Source organism: Solanum verrucosum, unplaced genomic scaffold (assembly GCF_900185275.1).
Source record: "Solanum verrucosum unplaced genomic scaffold, falcon-dt-bn FXZP01000125.1, whole genome shotgun sequence".
In the NCBI taxonomy this organism is placed as follows: Eukaryota; Viridiplantae; Streptophyta; class Magnoliopsida; order Solanales; family Solanaceae; genus Solanum; species Solanum verrucosum.
The window spans coordinates 2,495,440-2,512,065 of NW_026019923.1; the positions used below are offsets into that span (position 1 = coordinate 2,495,440).

At 33.3% G+C, this 16,626-nt stretch overlaps 1 protein-coding gene and 1 long non-coding RNA gene across 2 annotated transcripts in view; one reads left to right on the forward strand and one right to left on the reverse strand.

Annotated features, from left to right (window-relative positions):
* LOC125825387 (uncharacterized) overlaps window positions 1-15,135 on the forward strand; it is a 29,168-nt gene extending 14,033 nt beyond the window's left edge. Inside the window, exon 2 of the long non-coding RNA XR_007442852.1 lies at window positions 15,013-15,135. This is a non-coding gene — a long non-coding RNA (uncharacterized LOC125825387). The remainder of the gene's footprint in view (window positions 1-15,012) is intronic.
* On the reverse strand, window positions 10,103-14,975 carry LOC125824900 (serine/threonine-protein kinase KIPK2-like). Its single transcript, XM_049504245.1, has 2 exons — window positions 12,719-14,975; window positions 10,103-11,063 (listed from the first exon to the last, which is right to left on the reverse strand). Exons 1-2 carry the CDS (start codon window positions 14,935-14,937, stop codon window positions 10,220-10,222), a joined length of 3,063 nt encoding a protein of 1,020 aa, XP_049360202.1. The 5' UTR covers window positions 14,938-14,975; the 3' UTR covers window positions 10,103-10,219.
* Window positions 15,136-16,626: the final 1,491 nt, after the last annotated feature.

Consider the following 16,626-nt stretch of genomic DNA (forward strand, 5'->3'; position numbering starts at 1 on the left):
CCGTTAAAACTAGAATTGACTAATTATATTTTAAAGACTACCGTTAATGGTCCAATAACAATCAATATCTTTATCTCTCATCAACCATCCCCTTAGCCAACCATATCTCTCCCTTCATTGTAAGGGAAAGATAAACTCCCGGAGAATATATCAAAGGAGCTATCATTCTTCCATAGCTTCAAAAGCAGTGTTCACGTAACTAGATTCAAAACTCCACAATATGCTCATAGCTTGGATCTTCATATCCAATATTATCTCCTAGTAGGTAGACAATATTGTATTTGAAAAATATCAGATTACTGCATGAGTTGAACGTTCTCAAGAATAAATATTGTATTTTTGAGATATTAATATTGGTTTCCCAACAATTAATAATAAGATTGGAAAAAAAAAAACATGTCAATGACTTATGAGTAACCAATTAGCTTTTGAACTTTGAATTCAGTGTTAGGACCGAAAATAAGCATGTATAATGAGGAAGCTAACAAAGCAAACCTCAAAAGACCATGAGTAAGAAGACAAACGAGAAATATATCAAAAGACACAAAGATTTAACGTGGTTCGGTCAATCGACCTACATCCACAAAGGAGATGAATATAGAGAGAAATAACTTCAATCAATTCACTCGGAATACAAGTAGGTTCACAAATTCTTCTCCATAACCAAAACTCTCAAAACCCTAGGACTACATTGTGAATGTTGATTAAGTTAGAAGGAACAAATATATATTTATAGAGTCCTAAAACCTTTCCTACAAGAAAAGGAATAGTCAAACTATTAAAACTTTTTCCTAAAAGGAAAACCTATTTAAGGTAAGAAATCAGGACAAATAAACCCCAACATTCGGAACCCCTTAATTTTGGGATTGGGATACACCTCGTTGTCACAACATTGTACTTGAATGAAAAAAATAACAATTCTGCTATCTCCAGGTGATCAAATAAGGCGAGGAAGAGGAGATGTCGCGGGTGGTTAGAGCCAGCTTTTACCAATGGGCACGGAAAATAAGTATTCAACAATCTGACCAAAATTTATCATGGACTTGCTACTACCCTATTTATTTAAACTAGAACTCGAATTGCGGCAATAAGTTTGTTTTTTATTCAAATAACTTGTCAACTCCTTTTCTTTGACCTATTTGAGCACATTATTATAAAATTTTATTATTTACCAAAAGCAACAAGAAAAAGTAGAAAAGTATTTCTAGAACAATAGACAAGTAAAAGTAGCTAAAAAGTACTATTTATTTTATCTTCGAATTTCAATCGAACATGAAGAATTTCAATCGAACATGAATGATTTCAAACGAACAAAAACGAATTCCAAAGAATATTTTAACCAAAACAAAGAGTTACAGTAACACAAAAGTATTTCTCAAATGTACAATGTTTTTTCTACTCTAAAGAATTTGATGTCTTCTTTTTTCGAAATGTTCAATTATAAAGCTTGTTACTTTCTCTTTTGGCACTGAATTACGGATACTATGACTTTAATAGAATTGCAGCCTAACAAGGTGCAACCTAACATATAACATACTTTTTAGGCTTTAATTCAACTAAGGCAAGACAATATACTTAGGCTTTAATTCAATTCCGACAGGGCAATAGCTTAGGCTTTAATTCAATTCAGGCAGTGCAGGGCACTAAATTTTTTAACATAACATAGAAGTGAGGGAGTGCAACATAACAACAACCTAACTTACGCAACCTAACAGGAAGCAAAGCCAAACAGGGAGTGCAACCTAACACAAAACAAGCAGTGCAACAGGTTCATTATTTTTACAATATACTTAGGCTTAAATTTCAATTCATGCAGAGCAATATATTTAGGCTTTTATGCAATTCAGGCAGGGCAATATACAATTCAGACAGTGCAGGGCACTGGATTTTTTAACAAAACATGAAAGGGAGGGCAACATAATAGCAGGCAGTGCAACAGACTCATTTTTCAATATACTTGGGCTTTAATTCAATAACTTAAGGTAGTTTTGATACTATTTATAATAGTTACTTGTATTAAACATGCATACATGTTTCTCTATGATGTAAAAGAATAAAATATTTTTTTATAGAACATTTCACACAATTTTTATATTAGATTTGAGATATATTTGTCTACTTATAATAATTTACACGTTTGTCTACCTGAAAAAGATAATGCAAAAGAAAAAAAAACTCCTAATTGTGTTTAAATGCAAACCAATTGAATTAGATTATATGTGGTATTAAGTGGTTATTTGACCTTTTCTCTTAGAGATATTGCTAGTGGAATTTACTGCAACATTTATGGTGTGAGAATTTTATTAAGTCATTAAGGCAGTAAATATTTATAAAAATGGTGAAAAAAATGTAAAAGTATGATATTATGATTGATGATAATGTAACTTTTCATTTAAGGTCTTTCCACTTGTAATATGATACATGTTTTATTATTTAATGATTAATTAAATAATTTATAATATTATAATTTAGTGTAGGGGCAAAATTGAAATCCAATTTTGCATTTTAAAGCTTCCTACTTTGGGCATGTGCGTTGCACGTGTACTCCATAACGATGAATATGAATTATTAAAAATCACATATTTTCTTTTAAAATTGTGTTTGAGTTACAACAAAAATATGAAAAGTAAAATGATAAATGTTTATAGTGTATAGTTAACTCATAAGAAGAAACTCTTTTGTATTTAGTCATCCCCTTATTATAATTTCGATATATAAATTTTATATTTGCTTTAAAAGACAAAATAAAGTAGCAAAAACAAACATAGAGGCACACTACTTTATGATTAACTTCCTTAAAATGTCTCTCTTGAAATTAAATTAATAGTTATACATTTCAGGAAGATAAAATGTTTTAACATTAATTAGTAGAAGATAAAACTCTCCTTCTCATTAAGTAGAATGCAATTAAGTAATTCAAATTATGACTAAGAAAACTTAATTAGAAGGAAATAACTAAAGAATTAAAGTGCAACAGAGATGACAAATTTGTATGTGGTAGTGGTATATATTGATTTAGCTACAACTCCTCATATTCTTTAATTTAAGATTAAAAGAGGGAAAGACTTGATTCATGTACTTATTTAAAATTCTAGAAATCCTAATTGACTCTTGTTCTTCCACATTCCCTTTCTAATAAATAACTTACAAGTCAAAAAACAATTAAAATAATATTATTTAATTAATTAGAAAAAAAGGGGAAAACCTTGATTCATGTACTTATTTAAAATTCTAGAAATCCTAATTGGCTCTTGTTCTTCCACATTCCCTTTCTAATAAATAACTTACAAATAAAAAAATAATTAAAATAATATTATTTAATTAATTAGATGATTAAGTAAAATGGTAATCCAACTTTTCTTAATTCAATTCAGGCAGGGCAATAGACAATTCAGGCAGGAAGTGTAACCTAATGCAACACAGGCAGTGCAATAGGTGTGTTTTTCTATATAATTTAATTCAATTCAGGCAGGGGAGGCATATCACTGAATTTTCTAACACAACTTAGCAGGGAGGGAGTGCAACTTAGATGGGAGGGAGTGCAACATCGCAAACCGTGGAACAGAACAGTCCATTGCAGAAAGTGCAACCTAACAAGAATTGAATAAGGGAAGTGCAACCTGACAAACAATGCAACTTAACACAACACAGGCAGTGCTTTAGGATCATTATTTTTACAATATACTTGTGCTTTAATTCAATTCAGGCAGGGAACTGAATGCAACTTAGAAAGGAGGGAGTGCAACTTAGAAGGCAGGACACTGAATGCAACTTAGAAGGTAGGGAGTGCAACTTAGCAAACAACTCAACACAACAGCCCCTAACAGGAAGCACAACCTTACTGGAAGTGCATAACATGAGGTGTAACTTGACAAATAGTGCAACCTAACACAACAGAGGCAGTGCAGGGCTAAATTCAACATAACATAAAAGAGAGGGCAACATAACAGCCCCAACATGAAGTGCAACCTCAGACCTAACACAATACAGGCAGTGCAACAGGTTTGTTTTCAATATACCTGGGCTTTAATTTAATTCAGGCAAGGGATATACGGAGCACTGAATTTTCCAACACAAATTAGAAGGGAGGGAGTGCAACTTAGAAATGATGGAGTGCAACATATATAGCAAATTGTGCAACATTACAGCCCTTAACAGGAAGCACAGCCTAACAGGAAGTGCATAGCAGTAAGTTCAACCTGACAAACAGTGCAACTTAACACAATACCGGTGGTGCAGTGCAACTGGTTCATTATTGTTTTCATAAACATAGCAGGGAGGGAATGCAACAAATTAGGGTAAGCAGGGAGGGAGTGCAACATAGGAAACAAGCCAACATAGCAGGGAGATAGTGCATCACAAGAAGCAAGGCACTATAGCAAAGAGAGAGGACAACATAGCAAACAGTGAAACATATAACAGCCCTAAGTGATTCATTATTTTTACCATAAGTGTCAACAGGCAACCCTTGAATATTTTGTAGACTGATAAGATTTGATAGGGCAAAGTGCAAGGTATTTAATGCCTGAGAATTTAAAATTTCAACAGAAAATAGGAAGGACTTCTGTCTTATTCAATCAGTTTATCCTTCCACACTTCTTTCAGACCTTTCTCGCATCGTGTTCAAACTTTTGTTTTACCCTTGGTGGTAGTTGCCTTGACAGCAGCAGCATCCTTCTTCTCCATTTTCTGCAAGAAATTCATTAGGATTTTCATCATAATTTTGATCTCTTTTATAATAATTGAATGCTTACCTTTTTCCTTTCTTAGCGATGTTTACTGTATCTTTCAACTCCCTTTGAACAGATGTCGCAAGTCCAATCATCACTTTTACTTTTTGTTTCATTTGTCACTTTGTAATTCACATTCTCATTGTCTTTTCCCTTAAGATTGGCTTCTCTGTGAGGTGTTGACATCTTTTCCTGCTTATCAAGAGAAACATAGTAACTGAGTAAATCGATCCAAGCAATTTTTTTTCTTTTCAAACTAGATCTAGCAATAACTAATAGTACTTATTACTAATCTATACTAAAACATTGACATTGAACCTTGAGGTCTCTAGTTCAATCCCAGCAGAGACTAAAATAATTGGGTGATATCTTCTCATTTGTCCTAACCTTGATGGACAAAGGTACCAGTGTTGTTGGTGGGAGGTGATAGGTATCCATGGAATTAGTCAAGGTACATGAAAGCTGCCCCTGACACCACGGTTATAAAAAAATAAAAGTAAAAGAGAGAGAACTTTGGACTATTGTTATAAAAGTTATCTTCGTCGTGACGCTATCTTTAAACAGGTTGAAGGATTATTAACAGATCAATTCTAGTAGGGATAACTGAGTCATTGTCTTATTTATCTGGCTTCCACATTCCTATATTTAGTGATTAGTTAGTACTTTCAAACTCATGGTAATTGCAGGTTTTATGTGACTGAAATCTTCCTTGCACTGGAGTATTTGCATGTGCTTGGAGTTGTATATCGGGATTTGAAACCCGAAAACATACAGATTTGGAGTTTAGGGTTTGTGCTTTGTTATTACCTTTTTGTCCTTTACTTTTAGGTTGTTAACATATTGAAATTACTAGTTTTGGTTGCGTGTGTTGCACGTATATTTCTATTAGTTTGTGTCAAAATCTTATATACAATTTCAACTGATATGTTAGACAATAAAAATAAATATTAAAGTATATCGAAAAATACAAGTTTCTAAGGATAATGAATATTAATCTTATATTTTAATGTTGTTACACTTACATTCAAAATTGATTTAATATTTGTAAAGTTAAAATATAACTTAAGGTAGTTTTGACACTAGTAAACATGCATACATGTTTCTCTATGATGTAAAAGAATACAATATTTCTTTAAAATGTTTTTATAGAACATTCCACACAATTTCTATACTAGATTTGAGATATATTTGTCTACCTATAATAATTTACACATTTGTCTACCTGAAAAAGATAATGCAAAAGAAAAAAAAAACTCTTAATTATATTGTGCTTAAATGCAAACCAATTGCATTAGTATTATATGTGGTATTAAGTAGTCATTTGACCTTTTCTCTTAGAGATATTGCTAGTGGAATTTACTTCAACATTTATGGTGTGAGGATTTTATTAAGTCATTAAGGCAGTAAATATTTATAAAAATGGTGAAAAAAAATGTAAATGTATGATATTATGATTGATTATAATGTAACTTTTCATTTAAGGTCTTTCCACTTGTAATATGATACATGTTTTATTATTTAATGATTAATTAAATGATTTATAATATTATAATTTAGTGTAGGGGCAAAATTGGAATCCAATTTTGAATTTTAAAGCTTCCTACTTTGGGCACGTGCGTTGCACGTGTACTCCATAACGATGAATATGAATTATTAAAAATCACATATTTTCTTTTAAAATTGTGTTTGAGTTACAACAAAAATATGAAAAGTAAAATGATAAATGTTTATAGTGTATAGTTAACTCATAAGAAGAAACTCTTTTGTATTTAGTCATCCCCTTATTATAATTTCGATATATAAATTTTATATTTGCTTTAAAAGACAAAATAAAGTAGCAAAAACAAACATAGAGGCACACTACCTTATGATTAACTTCCTTAAAATGTCTCTCTTGAAATTAAATTAATAGTTATACATTTCAGGAAGATAAAATGTTTTAACATTAATTAGTAGAAGATGAAACTCTCCTTCTCATTAAGTAGAATACAATTAAGTAATTCAAATTATGACTAAGGAAACTTAATTAGAAGGAAATAATTAAAGTGCAACAGAGATGACAAATTTGTATTTGGTAGTGGTATATATTGATTTAGCTACAACTCTTCATATTCTTTAATTTAAGATTAAAAGAGGGAAAGACTTGATTCATGTACTTATTTAAAATTCTAAAAATCCTAATTGACTCTTGTTCTTCCACATTTCCTTTCTAATAAATAACTTACAAGTCAAAAAATAATTAAAATAATATTATTTAATTAATTAGAAAAAAAGGGGAAAACCTTGATTCATGTACTTATTTAAAATTCTAGAAATCCTAATTGGCTTTTGTTCTTCCACATTCCCTTTCTAATAAATAACTTACAAATAAAAAAATAATTAAAATAATATTATTTAATTAATTAGATGTTTAATTTAGTTTAGGGGTAAAATGGTAATCCAACTTTTCATCTTTGGAGCTTCCCACTTTTAGTAAGAATAGTCCATGCGAAAGATATGAATTACTGTCAAAATCACATTTTAATCCGTATCACAAGCTAGTAAAAAATATATAATTTAAAATAGGTGAATTCAAATAACTTCTTTATTGTATGTCAAATTGATTAGACATTTGATGAACCTGCAAAATTTAGTTTGGTAACTAAAATAATGAGTTACATTTTTAAGTTATTAGGTTCAAACATATGATATATTAGTATGTGCAAAAATGAATAACAAAAATGATTAATGTTTCTCATTTAAATGCACAATAAGAAAATTTCTATGTATACCTTAAATTGATATCTATACAAGTCCAACATTCATACAATTCTAAATGCTTCATGGAAGAAAAATTCTATAATGGAGAAAGAAAGCAAGAACGAAAAGTTGAGGATATTGCAAAGAAAGTCCTCATGCTATGAAAAGAAAACTTTGTTATTGTTAGAGACAACATATCAACATATCAACATAAGATTGTTCACTGTTTAATACTACAAATGTATTAAATTTTCTCTCTTTTTTTTCGCTACTATTTTTTCTTCTTGATTACCAATTTTCAGCATTTTTTTGGTTATCTTCACTTGCAACTTCTAACTCTCTTATCTTCTTATGTTGAATTGTGCAATTTTCCTAATTCGATTTCCTATTGTGAGCTTCCATCTTTGTAAGTTGGTTCTTAAATAGCATTAAGAAATGACCCTTTAAACTCAAATTTTAATTCTAAAATTGATTTCTACATTAAAGTGATGAATGACTTTCCATATCATAACTTTTCAAATTCTTCCATTATGAGATTTATGATTACGATTAAAAGCAATATCAATGTACTCATTTATCAAGAAAGTGATAATTTAATTATTTAAAGGCTTAAGAATTTCAAATTCTACCATTATGTAATTAAAATATTTATATTTAATCAAATTTTTAATTTAGTAGAGAGGCAAAATGGTAATTCAACTTTTCACTTTGGAGCTTCCACCACAAACCAGAATTACCTTTTAATTTATTTATTTCCAAAACTAGTTTTCCCCTTTCATAAAAAGTTGTGACTTTTATGAAAAGTTGTGACTTTTATGAAAAGTTGTGACTTTAATGAAGAGTTGCGACTTTTATGAAAAATTGTGACTTTAATGAAGAGTTGCGACTTTTATGAAAAGTTGTTGCGGCTTTTATGAAAAGTTGTGACTTTTATGAAAGGTTGTGACCTTTCCGAAGGGTTGCAACTTTTCCAAATAGTTTTAACCTTTCTAATAAGGCACAATAAACATTTGTTCACACTATCCTTTGTTGTCTATAAATAGAGGGATTTCCTCTCATTTTAAAACAACGAAAATTCTGAACCTCCTCCTCTTCTTCTTCACAATTAAATATTTGTGTACTTTGCTTCTATTGAGTGAGTCACTGACACCGTTGCTTATATTGCAGATCATGGTATGTATTTTTACAGTCATTAATTTATGATTATGTTATTAAGGATAAATGATAAGATGTAATAATTTTAATTTTCCTTTACATTATTAATGTTTGTTACTACGTAATCTTGTATGTAAGATAATATAGTGTTTAAGTTTTAATGACTGATAGGTTTTAAGTATTATTTCATAAATTCCGTGAAGTTAAATTCCCGCGCGAAGCGCGGATAATTTTACTAATAATATATGATATGTGATAAATTACTTGAATTTAAAATTTAATTTCTTTGAATTGTAAGACTAAAGCAGATATAAATATTTCGAGTATTCGAATATTAAAAAAAAAAAAAAAAATCAATTTATAAAGATTTATGTAGGCCAATTTTTTATAAGTATCAATAATTCGAATATCAATTTTTTAATAGAATTTTATTGGTTTATATTGAAATACTTTCTTTCTAATAATAATTATGTAAAGATATTGTATCCTTTGTAATTACATCTGTAAAAATAGTATTAAATATATACTTAAGTGAGCATTACAAAAAGGGTGAAAGAACAAAGAGAAACACGAATTTTCTTGACTTTTGTTCTTTATCCCTCTTTCGTTAAAGAGAAACACGAATTTTCTTGACTTTTGTTCTTTATCCCTCTTTCGTTAAAGAGAAACACGAATTTTCTTGACTTTTGTTCTTTATCCCTCTTTCGTTAAAGAGAAACACGAATTTTCTTGACTCAAATTTAGCTCAAAACGCTTAGACATTTCATTAAGGTTTTCAGCAACAATTTCAATTGCTATTAAAGATAATTGGCAGCAACAATTTCTTATGCAATTTCTTTTAATTACTATATATGTAAGTTGTTGTGAATGAATATCCAGATATACTTTTACAAATTAAATTACACGACAGTTTTATATCAGTTAAAGTTCTTTAAGATCTTCTGTTATTTTAATTACTTGTAAGTAGTCTGTCATTTAAAGTTTACCATGAATTTTATATAAAGTTTTTATTGAACTATACGTACAAATTAGTTATTTGAACTTTTGTTTTTAGCTTTCTTCTTATTATGTTATTTCACATTGTTTAAAATTTAATTGTAGATTTGGTTTAGTTTTCAAAATTAAGGATAGACTTGTGTAGTTATAGTTTGTATTATCTTTTTGAACAAAATATATTTTTAGATTACTACAAGTTTATACATACCTTTTACCATAGCGCGAAATGGGAACAGGTTTACTAGTTATGGATATAGGCATATAGCACAAAACAACAAAATTAGATCTTTTCAATCATCGTAACGGTATCCGCCAAGATTTAGCTAAATTAGCTAAATCGACACAAGTCAGGCTGAGCACCTCCACCATCCACCGGTAGGTTGAAGGCTCAAATACTATTGATCCTCTTGAAAGAGATAAAAAGGTTAAATAAATCATTTTTCATGGGAAATAAAGTGGTAATTGCATAGATGGATGTTATGTAACTTTGATTCTTGTGATGTAGATGAAAAATTCCCATGTTCTCAGCATTTTATATCACATAATTACAAGGAGTGGATGCAGAGGGTACATCCTAACCAGAGTGGTATAGAGATTTACTAGAACAACTCAAATTCTGAATGCTCTTTTGAACTATACTCTAAAAACATGTTGCTCTTCTCCTTATAAGCTAGTTTTGTAAATCCAATGTCACAAAGATCAGGTACTTCAGGTGGAATGGCACACCTTATCAATGCCCAGTTCATACCATCGAAGAAGGGGTGTCGTTTAATCTCAGCAGCCCCTGTTTCTGTTCCCAATCGATTCTCAGGCTCCTTCACAAGAAGTCTTCTGATTAGATCCCTTGCCTGAAGACTGACAAGCGGGCTATCGGGAAATCTGAGGTTCTGCATGACCACATTGGCCAAAGTTTCTTCATTTCCAGAACCTTTAAATGGTGTCTTCCCATATAGAAGCTCGTAAAGAAAAACACCTAAAGTCCACCAATCAACAGCACTCCCATGGCCCTCACCTTTAATGATCTCGGGAGCCAAATATTCATGTGTACCAACAAATGAGTTGGACCGTGCTTCTGTTGGCTCTACCACAAGCTGAGGCAATGATCTGTTAAAGGCTGCAGCTTCTGCTTTCAGCCTTCTTGCTCGTGCGGTGGCAGGTAAAATTCTGGGGCTAAAGCAAGAAACTTGACAGGACGGTCCAGAACAAAATGGATCAATACAATTAGAGCCCGCGCATGGACCAGAAATCCTGGGAGCTTCAACCCCCAATGAAGATGATTTTAGAAGAGTGGCATTAACTGAACATCTGAGTGAGAGGTCAAAATCTGTAAGCATGATGTGACCATCTTCCCGGACCAGTATGTTTTCGGGTTTCAAATCCCGATATACAACTCCAAGCATATGCAGATACTCCAGAGCAAGGAGGACTTCAGCCACATAAAACCTGCAATTACCATGAGTTAGAAAGTACTCACTAATCACTAAATATAGGAATGTGGAAGCCAGATAAATAAGACAATGACTCGGTTATCCCTACTAGAACTGATGCTGTCAAAAATCCTTCAACCCTGTTTAAAGATAGCGAGGATAGCGTCATGACGAAGACAATTTTTATAACAATAGTTCAAAGTTCTCTCTCTTTTTCTTTTATTTTTTTATAACCGTGGTGTCGGGGCCAACTTTCATACACCTCGACTAATTCCATGGATGCCTACCACCTCCCACCAACACCAGTACCTTTGTCCACCAAGGTTAGGACAAATAAGAAGATATCACACAATTATTTTAGTCTCTGCTGGGATTGAACTAGAGACCTCATGGTTCTCAACCCACGCCATTGACCACCAGGCCCATGTCAAATTAATATAGCCTCACCACAAAGTTATTAGATCTAACTTATGCAAAATTTAGATTTTATATTTTGGCACAGCAACACTAGATTAAACAATTAACTGTGTTCCCACAACAGATAAACTAATTATCCACATCTAAGACAACCACAAAACATTTTCCAATCAAATGAACTCTCAATCTTCAGTTCTTCCTTTTTGATCTTTTTTCTTATTTTGGAGGAAATGCAGAATTCAATTTCTACCTTATCCCTTTCTCCTTTTTTGGTTTGGGGTTGAGTTGAGTTAGGAGGAACAGAGGAAGACATATCTAACCAAAGAAGCGAGCCAGCAAATTAAAGAATTTGCCTTGTCAATAAGCCTCAAGACATTGTAAGGCTAAAACCAATTAAGTTTTCTTTTTTAAGGTAAATAATTATATTCCTGTTGGAGAAATCCCCATATAGAAGTAGTATACCAAAAAGTAGAGAAACCTAGACCAAAAGATGATTATCTACAAAATGTCATCCAAACGTGTGTGCGACCAAGGAGCTCATGGGTGCACAAAAAGAAACTAGAGACATGAGGGTACTCCTCGAATGTAGAAAATCATTGTTAACCTTTCAAAAGCTCTCCTATTCCGGTCCCTCCATAATAATACTTATATGAGAGCTAGTGGGGTACATCCCATGCCCTGGGTCTTCTTTTCTTCTGAAGCTCAGTTATTCAGTGCCTCTGTTGTACTCAGCAATCAGCATGACCCACTGTATTCTAAAGCAATTCAAAACCTCCCACCACATCAAGCTACTTGACAACATAATAATAGGCGGCGCATACTAGACCACTTAAGCTTATGGTGGTGGGTATACTAGATTTAATGTCTTAAGTTAACAAACTTATTAACAAGTCTGCGTCAAACTCTATATCAAAGCCACGACAAAGGTGGCATTCTTCTCCTCTTCATTCCTTTTTTTGGGGTGGGTGGGGAGATGGGTTACTAAAATTTAATGGGTCTAAACATTAGATCAATCAAGTGGTGTTGGTTTAGATTAGCTCTTTGTAAATAGAAATAGAAAAAATCACCAATGTATAGACAAAATCCATTTATTCCAGTAACAATTTCAGACTAGTTTATACATTCTACCACCCCCGAACACAAATCAAAAGAGAACAGAGATGCATTATGTTTATGCTGAAATGCAGATTTTTCCTACCAAAGCTTCATTGTTGTAATTTTGAGTATAATTTATTAAATTGGAGTATATCATACCGTGCTGCTGGTTCAGGAAAATTTCTGCAAGGCTGCTTCTGCCTGAGGACATGCAAATCACCACCTGGACAAAACTCCATAACTAAGCATGATAAGTTGTCCGATGTAAACTGCGCATAGAGCGTAGGTAGAAAAGGGTGATCTAGCATTCTCAAAATCTCTCTTTCAGTTTGGGCCCTTGGCAACTTTTTCCTTCTTGCCAAAAATTCATTATCCATAACTTTTATTGCAAAGAAGCAATTAGTTTCCAGCAGCTCAGCAAGATACACTGTGCCAATGTCTCCACAACCAAGCTTCTTCAATAAATTGAAATGATTTAACCCCAAGAACCCGTGATGTTTCCTCACCTGATTGATAGCCTCCCACCTGCCGTCTTTAGACATGTGTGGCCTATTCCCAGTACTAGACCCACTTAGATTGCTCTCGTCACTGATGGTTGTGCTACAACTGTAATCACCAATACTACTCTTTGAGCTCTGTGAAAAGTCCCCTGGCTCTCTAGATTTTGATGCCTTGTTGAATTTCAAGACAGGGGTAACCCTGTCATCATGGCAGTTATTGGCGAAGCCTGGTTTAGTAGCATGACAGTTATTGCTATTTTCACTTGCTTCAGCGGCTGTACATCCAGAACCTTGAATTGTAGGTCCCTTACCAGACTCATTTCCTACATTCTTGAGAGCACACTGACATTGCTGACAGATAAGTTGCTTAGGTGATTCCATTGGACCATTTACTTCATAGGTCAGATTAAAAGTGCCGGATGTTGCTGTTGCTTCTGGTTTCGCTTTCTTCTTGACAAGGGTCTTGTGCTTGACTGCTGGCTTTGCAGTCTGAGTGGTGTTTTTGTTTGATTTGCTCTCCTTGTTGCTTCTCGTGGCAGTAGATGAAGAGACATTTTGCAATATGGCTTTCCGTCTCAGCTTAGGAGCTTTTTTGTTTGCTATTCTAAATGATGCAACCGCACTTCTATTGGAATTATGCTGCAAATTTTTTGGTCCAGACCCCAAAACATCATTATTAGAGGTAAATGATGATGAGGATGCAACTGAAGTTTGGACTTCTTCCTCAATTGACACAGTTCGTAGTGATTTAATCTCATGAAGATTCGACACAGATGCATTCTCCTTTTTCAGGTGAGGGGAGTTAAAACTCTGAATAATTGGTACTTCAACCGATCTAGGAGAAGACAGGACACTTTGGTCTGGTAACTTCATCTTGGGTTCTTCGGGGTATCGAGGCATCTTTTGTGAAGTGCTTGATGTGCTTACTGCTGGCATTGTCCTCTCTTTTCGCCGCACAGTTGACTCAGCAGACACAATAACTGGCTTATCAACAAGTCTAGGCGAACGTGAAGTGTTTTGGTTTGGTAACCTCACCTTTGCTTGTGTAAGCTGTTGAGAGACCTTTTTACCATAGTTCGGGACATTTTCTTCCAGAAATATTCTCTCATTTTGCTTGGCAACGGACTCCGCACTCTTAATAGTCTGTTTACTAACACATTTAGGAGAACAAAGGGTACTTTGACCTCGTGACTGTAGCTTTGGATCTCCAATGTACTGAGGCGGCCTCTGAGAAGAGTTAGACGTGCTTTCTGCCGGCACTATTCTGTTATTTTGGCGCATTGAGATGGATGGCTTAATGACAAGTCGTGGAGAAGAATGGGGACTATGGTTTGCTGATTTAACATACAGTTCTTGGCGGTAATGGGGCACTTTGTCGAGTGTTCCTGAAGTGCTTTCATCTTGTACTAGTCTCTCTGTGTGAATGAAACCAGATTCGCTTGGATCTGCAAACCTGTAAGAGCTTGTAATCCTTCCAGCTTCTGTAATGCTTGGAGAACCCGGTGGCTTGGATAGCCGCTTCATTGCCGCCATTTCTGCCGCCTGTGAAATGCATAAACCCCGTAAGGCCTGCTTCAGAGAGACTGGCTCTGAAAACCCAATTCCTGGAGAATGAGATCCACCGCCCCTCATCGGCCTTTTTGAGGCATCTCTTCTCACATGATCTGACAAATCCAGACTTTTTGATGATCTTAGATCGATGGATGCAAAAAGATGATTAATATCATCTTCTAAGAATTTATTAGGTCCTTTTCTAACCAAAGGAGGCTTCTGTTTTCTGCCTGATTCTCGTACTTGTCCTGACCTTTCAGAACGTTGGAACATCACCAGCTCATCTTTCACCTCAATAATTTCACAACTACCAGAATATGAACCCATCACTTAGAACTGGTCGGACAAATCACCAGACACTCAGCAATCAGCAATCAGAAGGTAAAATGATTAATTTTGGAGGTCTAAATACAACCATCATTCAACTGACAACCACCTTTACAACCATACATGAGCTTCATAGGTCACATATAATCCAAATTTCTAATTTGAACCCAATCATGTTGCTATCTACCATTCAACCTGTAATGACAATTAAATGCTATTATGAAATAAGTAAAGTACCAACTACTGTGTATTCCTTAAAACATCAGAATCATTGTCACATAAAATGCTTGGAATAAATACACATAAGAGGTACAAAGCATGAGGATAAGAAGATGGATGACTATCAAGCATTTCATTTAGGGAACAAAATTATAGAAACTCGGATATAATTACTCAGGAATATCTCTAAAGAACCCAAGTTGCTAAGATCTCAGTAACTATTGGCCAAAATTTTGAGACCAAAGATTCCACATAGATCCATTTATGGTGCTGTGAAATCTTTTTCACAATCCCAGATCTCCTTTCATTGTCACATTCCTCTCAAAAGCAGGGTCAGGGTCAGGAACGACGAATCTCTTTATGATAAACAGATCTACAGAAATGTACTGTCGTTAAATACTTGCAGAGTATTATATTTCTCAATGAACTCTTAGGCAGTGTTAACACCCTATTGCTTAATCAATTGTTAAAAATGGTCCTTAGAAGTCTAACTCAGCTATAAATATACATTCAGTTCAATGGCATAGATCCATTTCAATTGAAATACAGCAAAATGCTCAGAATAAGAACAAGATTACAACTTTCAAGAAAAACAGTTCAATATGGGATTTAGTTTTCAACTTCCACCATTTCTGCAAAGAGAAAATGGAAACAAAAACAACTTGAAACCCAAAAATGCAAACCACTCACCTAGCTGACCCCCATCCTGGAAGAAAAAGAAAGAAAATGCTAGGAAAATGAAGAGAACAACAAGAAAAACAATTAGCCAAATGAAAGTCCAAAAGAACTAAAGGCAAAAACTTTTGCAAGTACAAATTACTTTCCCATAAGGAGAACACAAAAAGGGTAAAACTTGCAAGTATCAGTACAAATCCAAAAGCACATAAAGTCACACAACAACAAAATAATGCAAGAAAAAAAGGTAGTAGCTTAGAAATCAATGCAAATTAGAAGCTTAACTCCAGAGACTAACTAAAATTGAGCAAAAGGGTGTCCAAAACTACAAACAAATAGTTCAAAGCTCAACAAAACTAGCAAATCAAGAAAATATGTAGCTTAGAAATCAATGCAAAGAAGGTTAACCTCAAAAAACCCACTAAGATTAAGCAAAAGGGTGTCCAAAACTCTGAACAAAAAGTTCAAAGCTCAACAAAACTAGCAAATCAAGAAAATGTGTAGCTTAGAAATCAATGCAAAGGAGGTTAAACTCAAATGACCCACTAAAATTAAGCAAAAGGGTGTCCAAAACTACAAACAAAAAGTTCAAAGCTCAACAAAACTAGCAAATAAAAAAAAAACATGTATAGCTTAAAAATCAATGCAAATTAGAAAATTAACTCAAGAATACCACTAATTAAGCAAAAGGGTGTCCAAAACTACTAACAACAAGTTCAAAGCTCAACAAAACTAAGCAAATCAAGAAAAATATGCAAAGAAAAAGAAGACATTACCTGCCAAAAAAGCAACTGA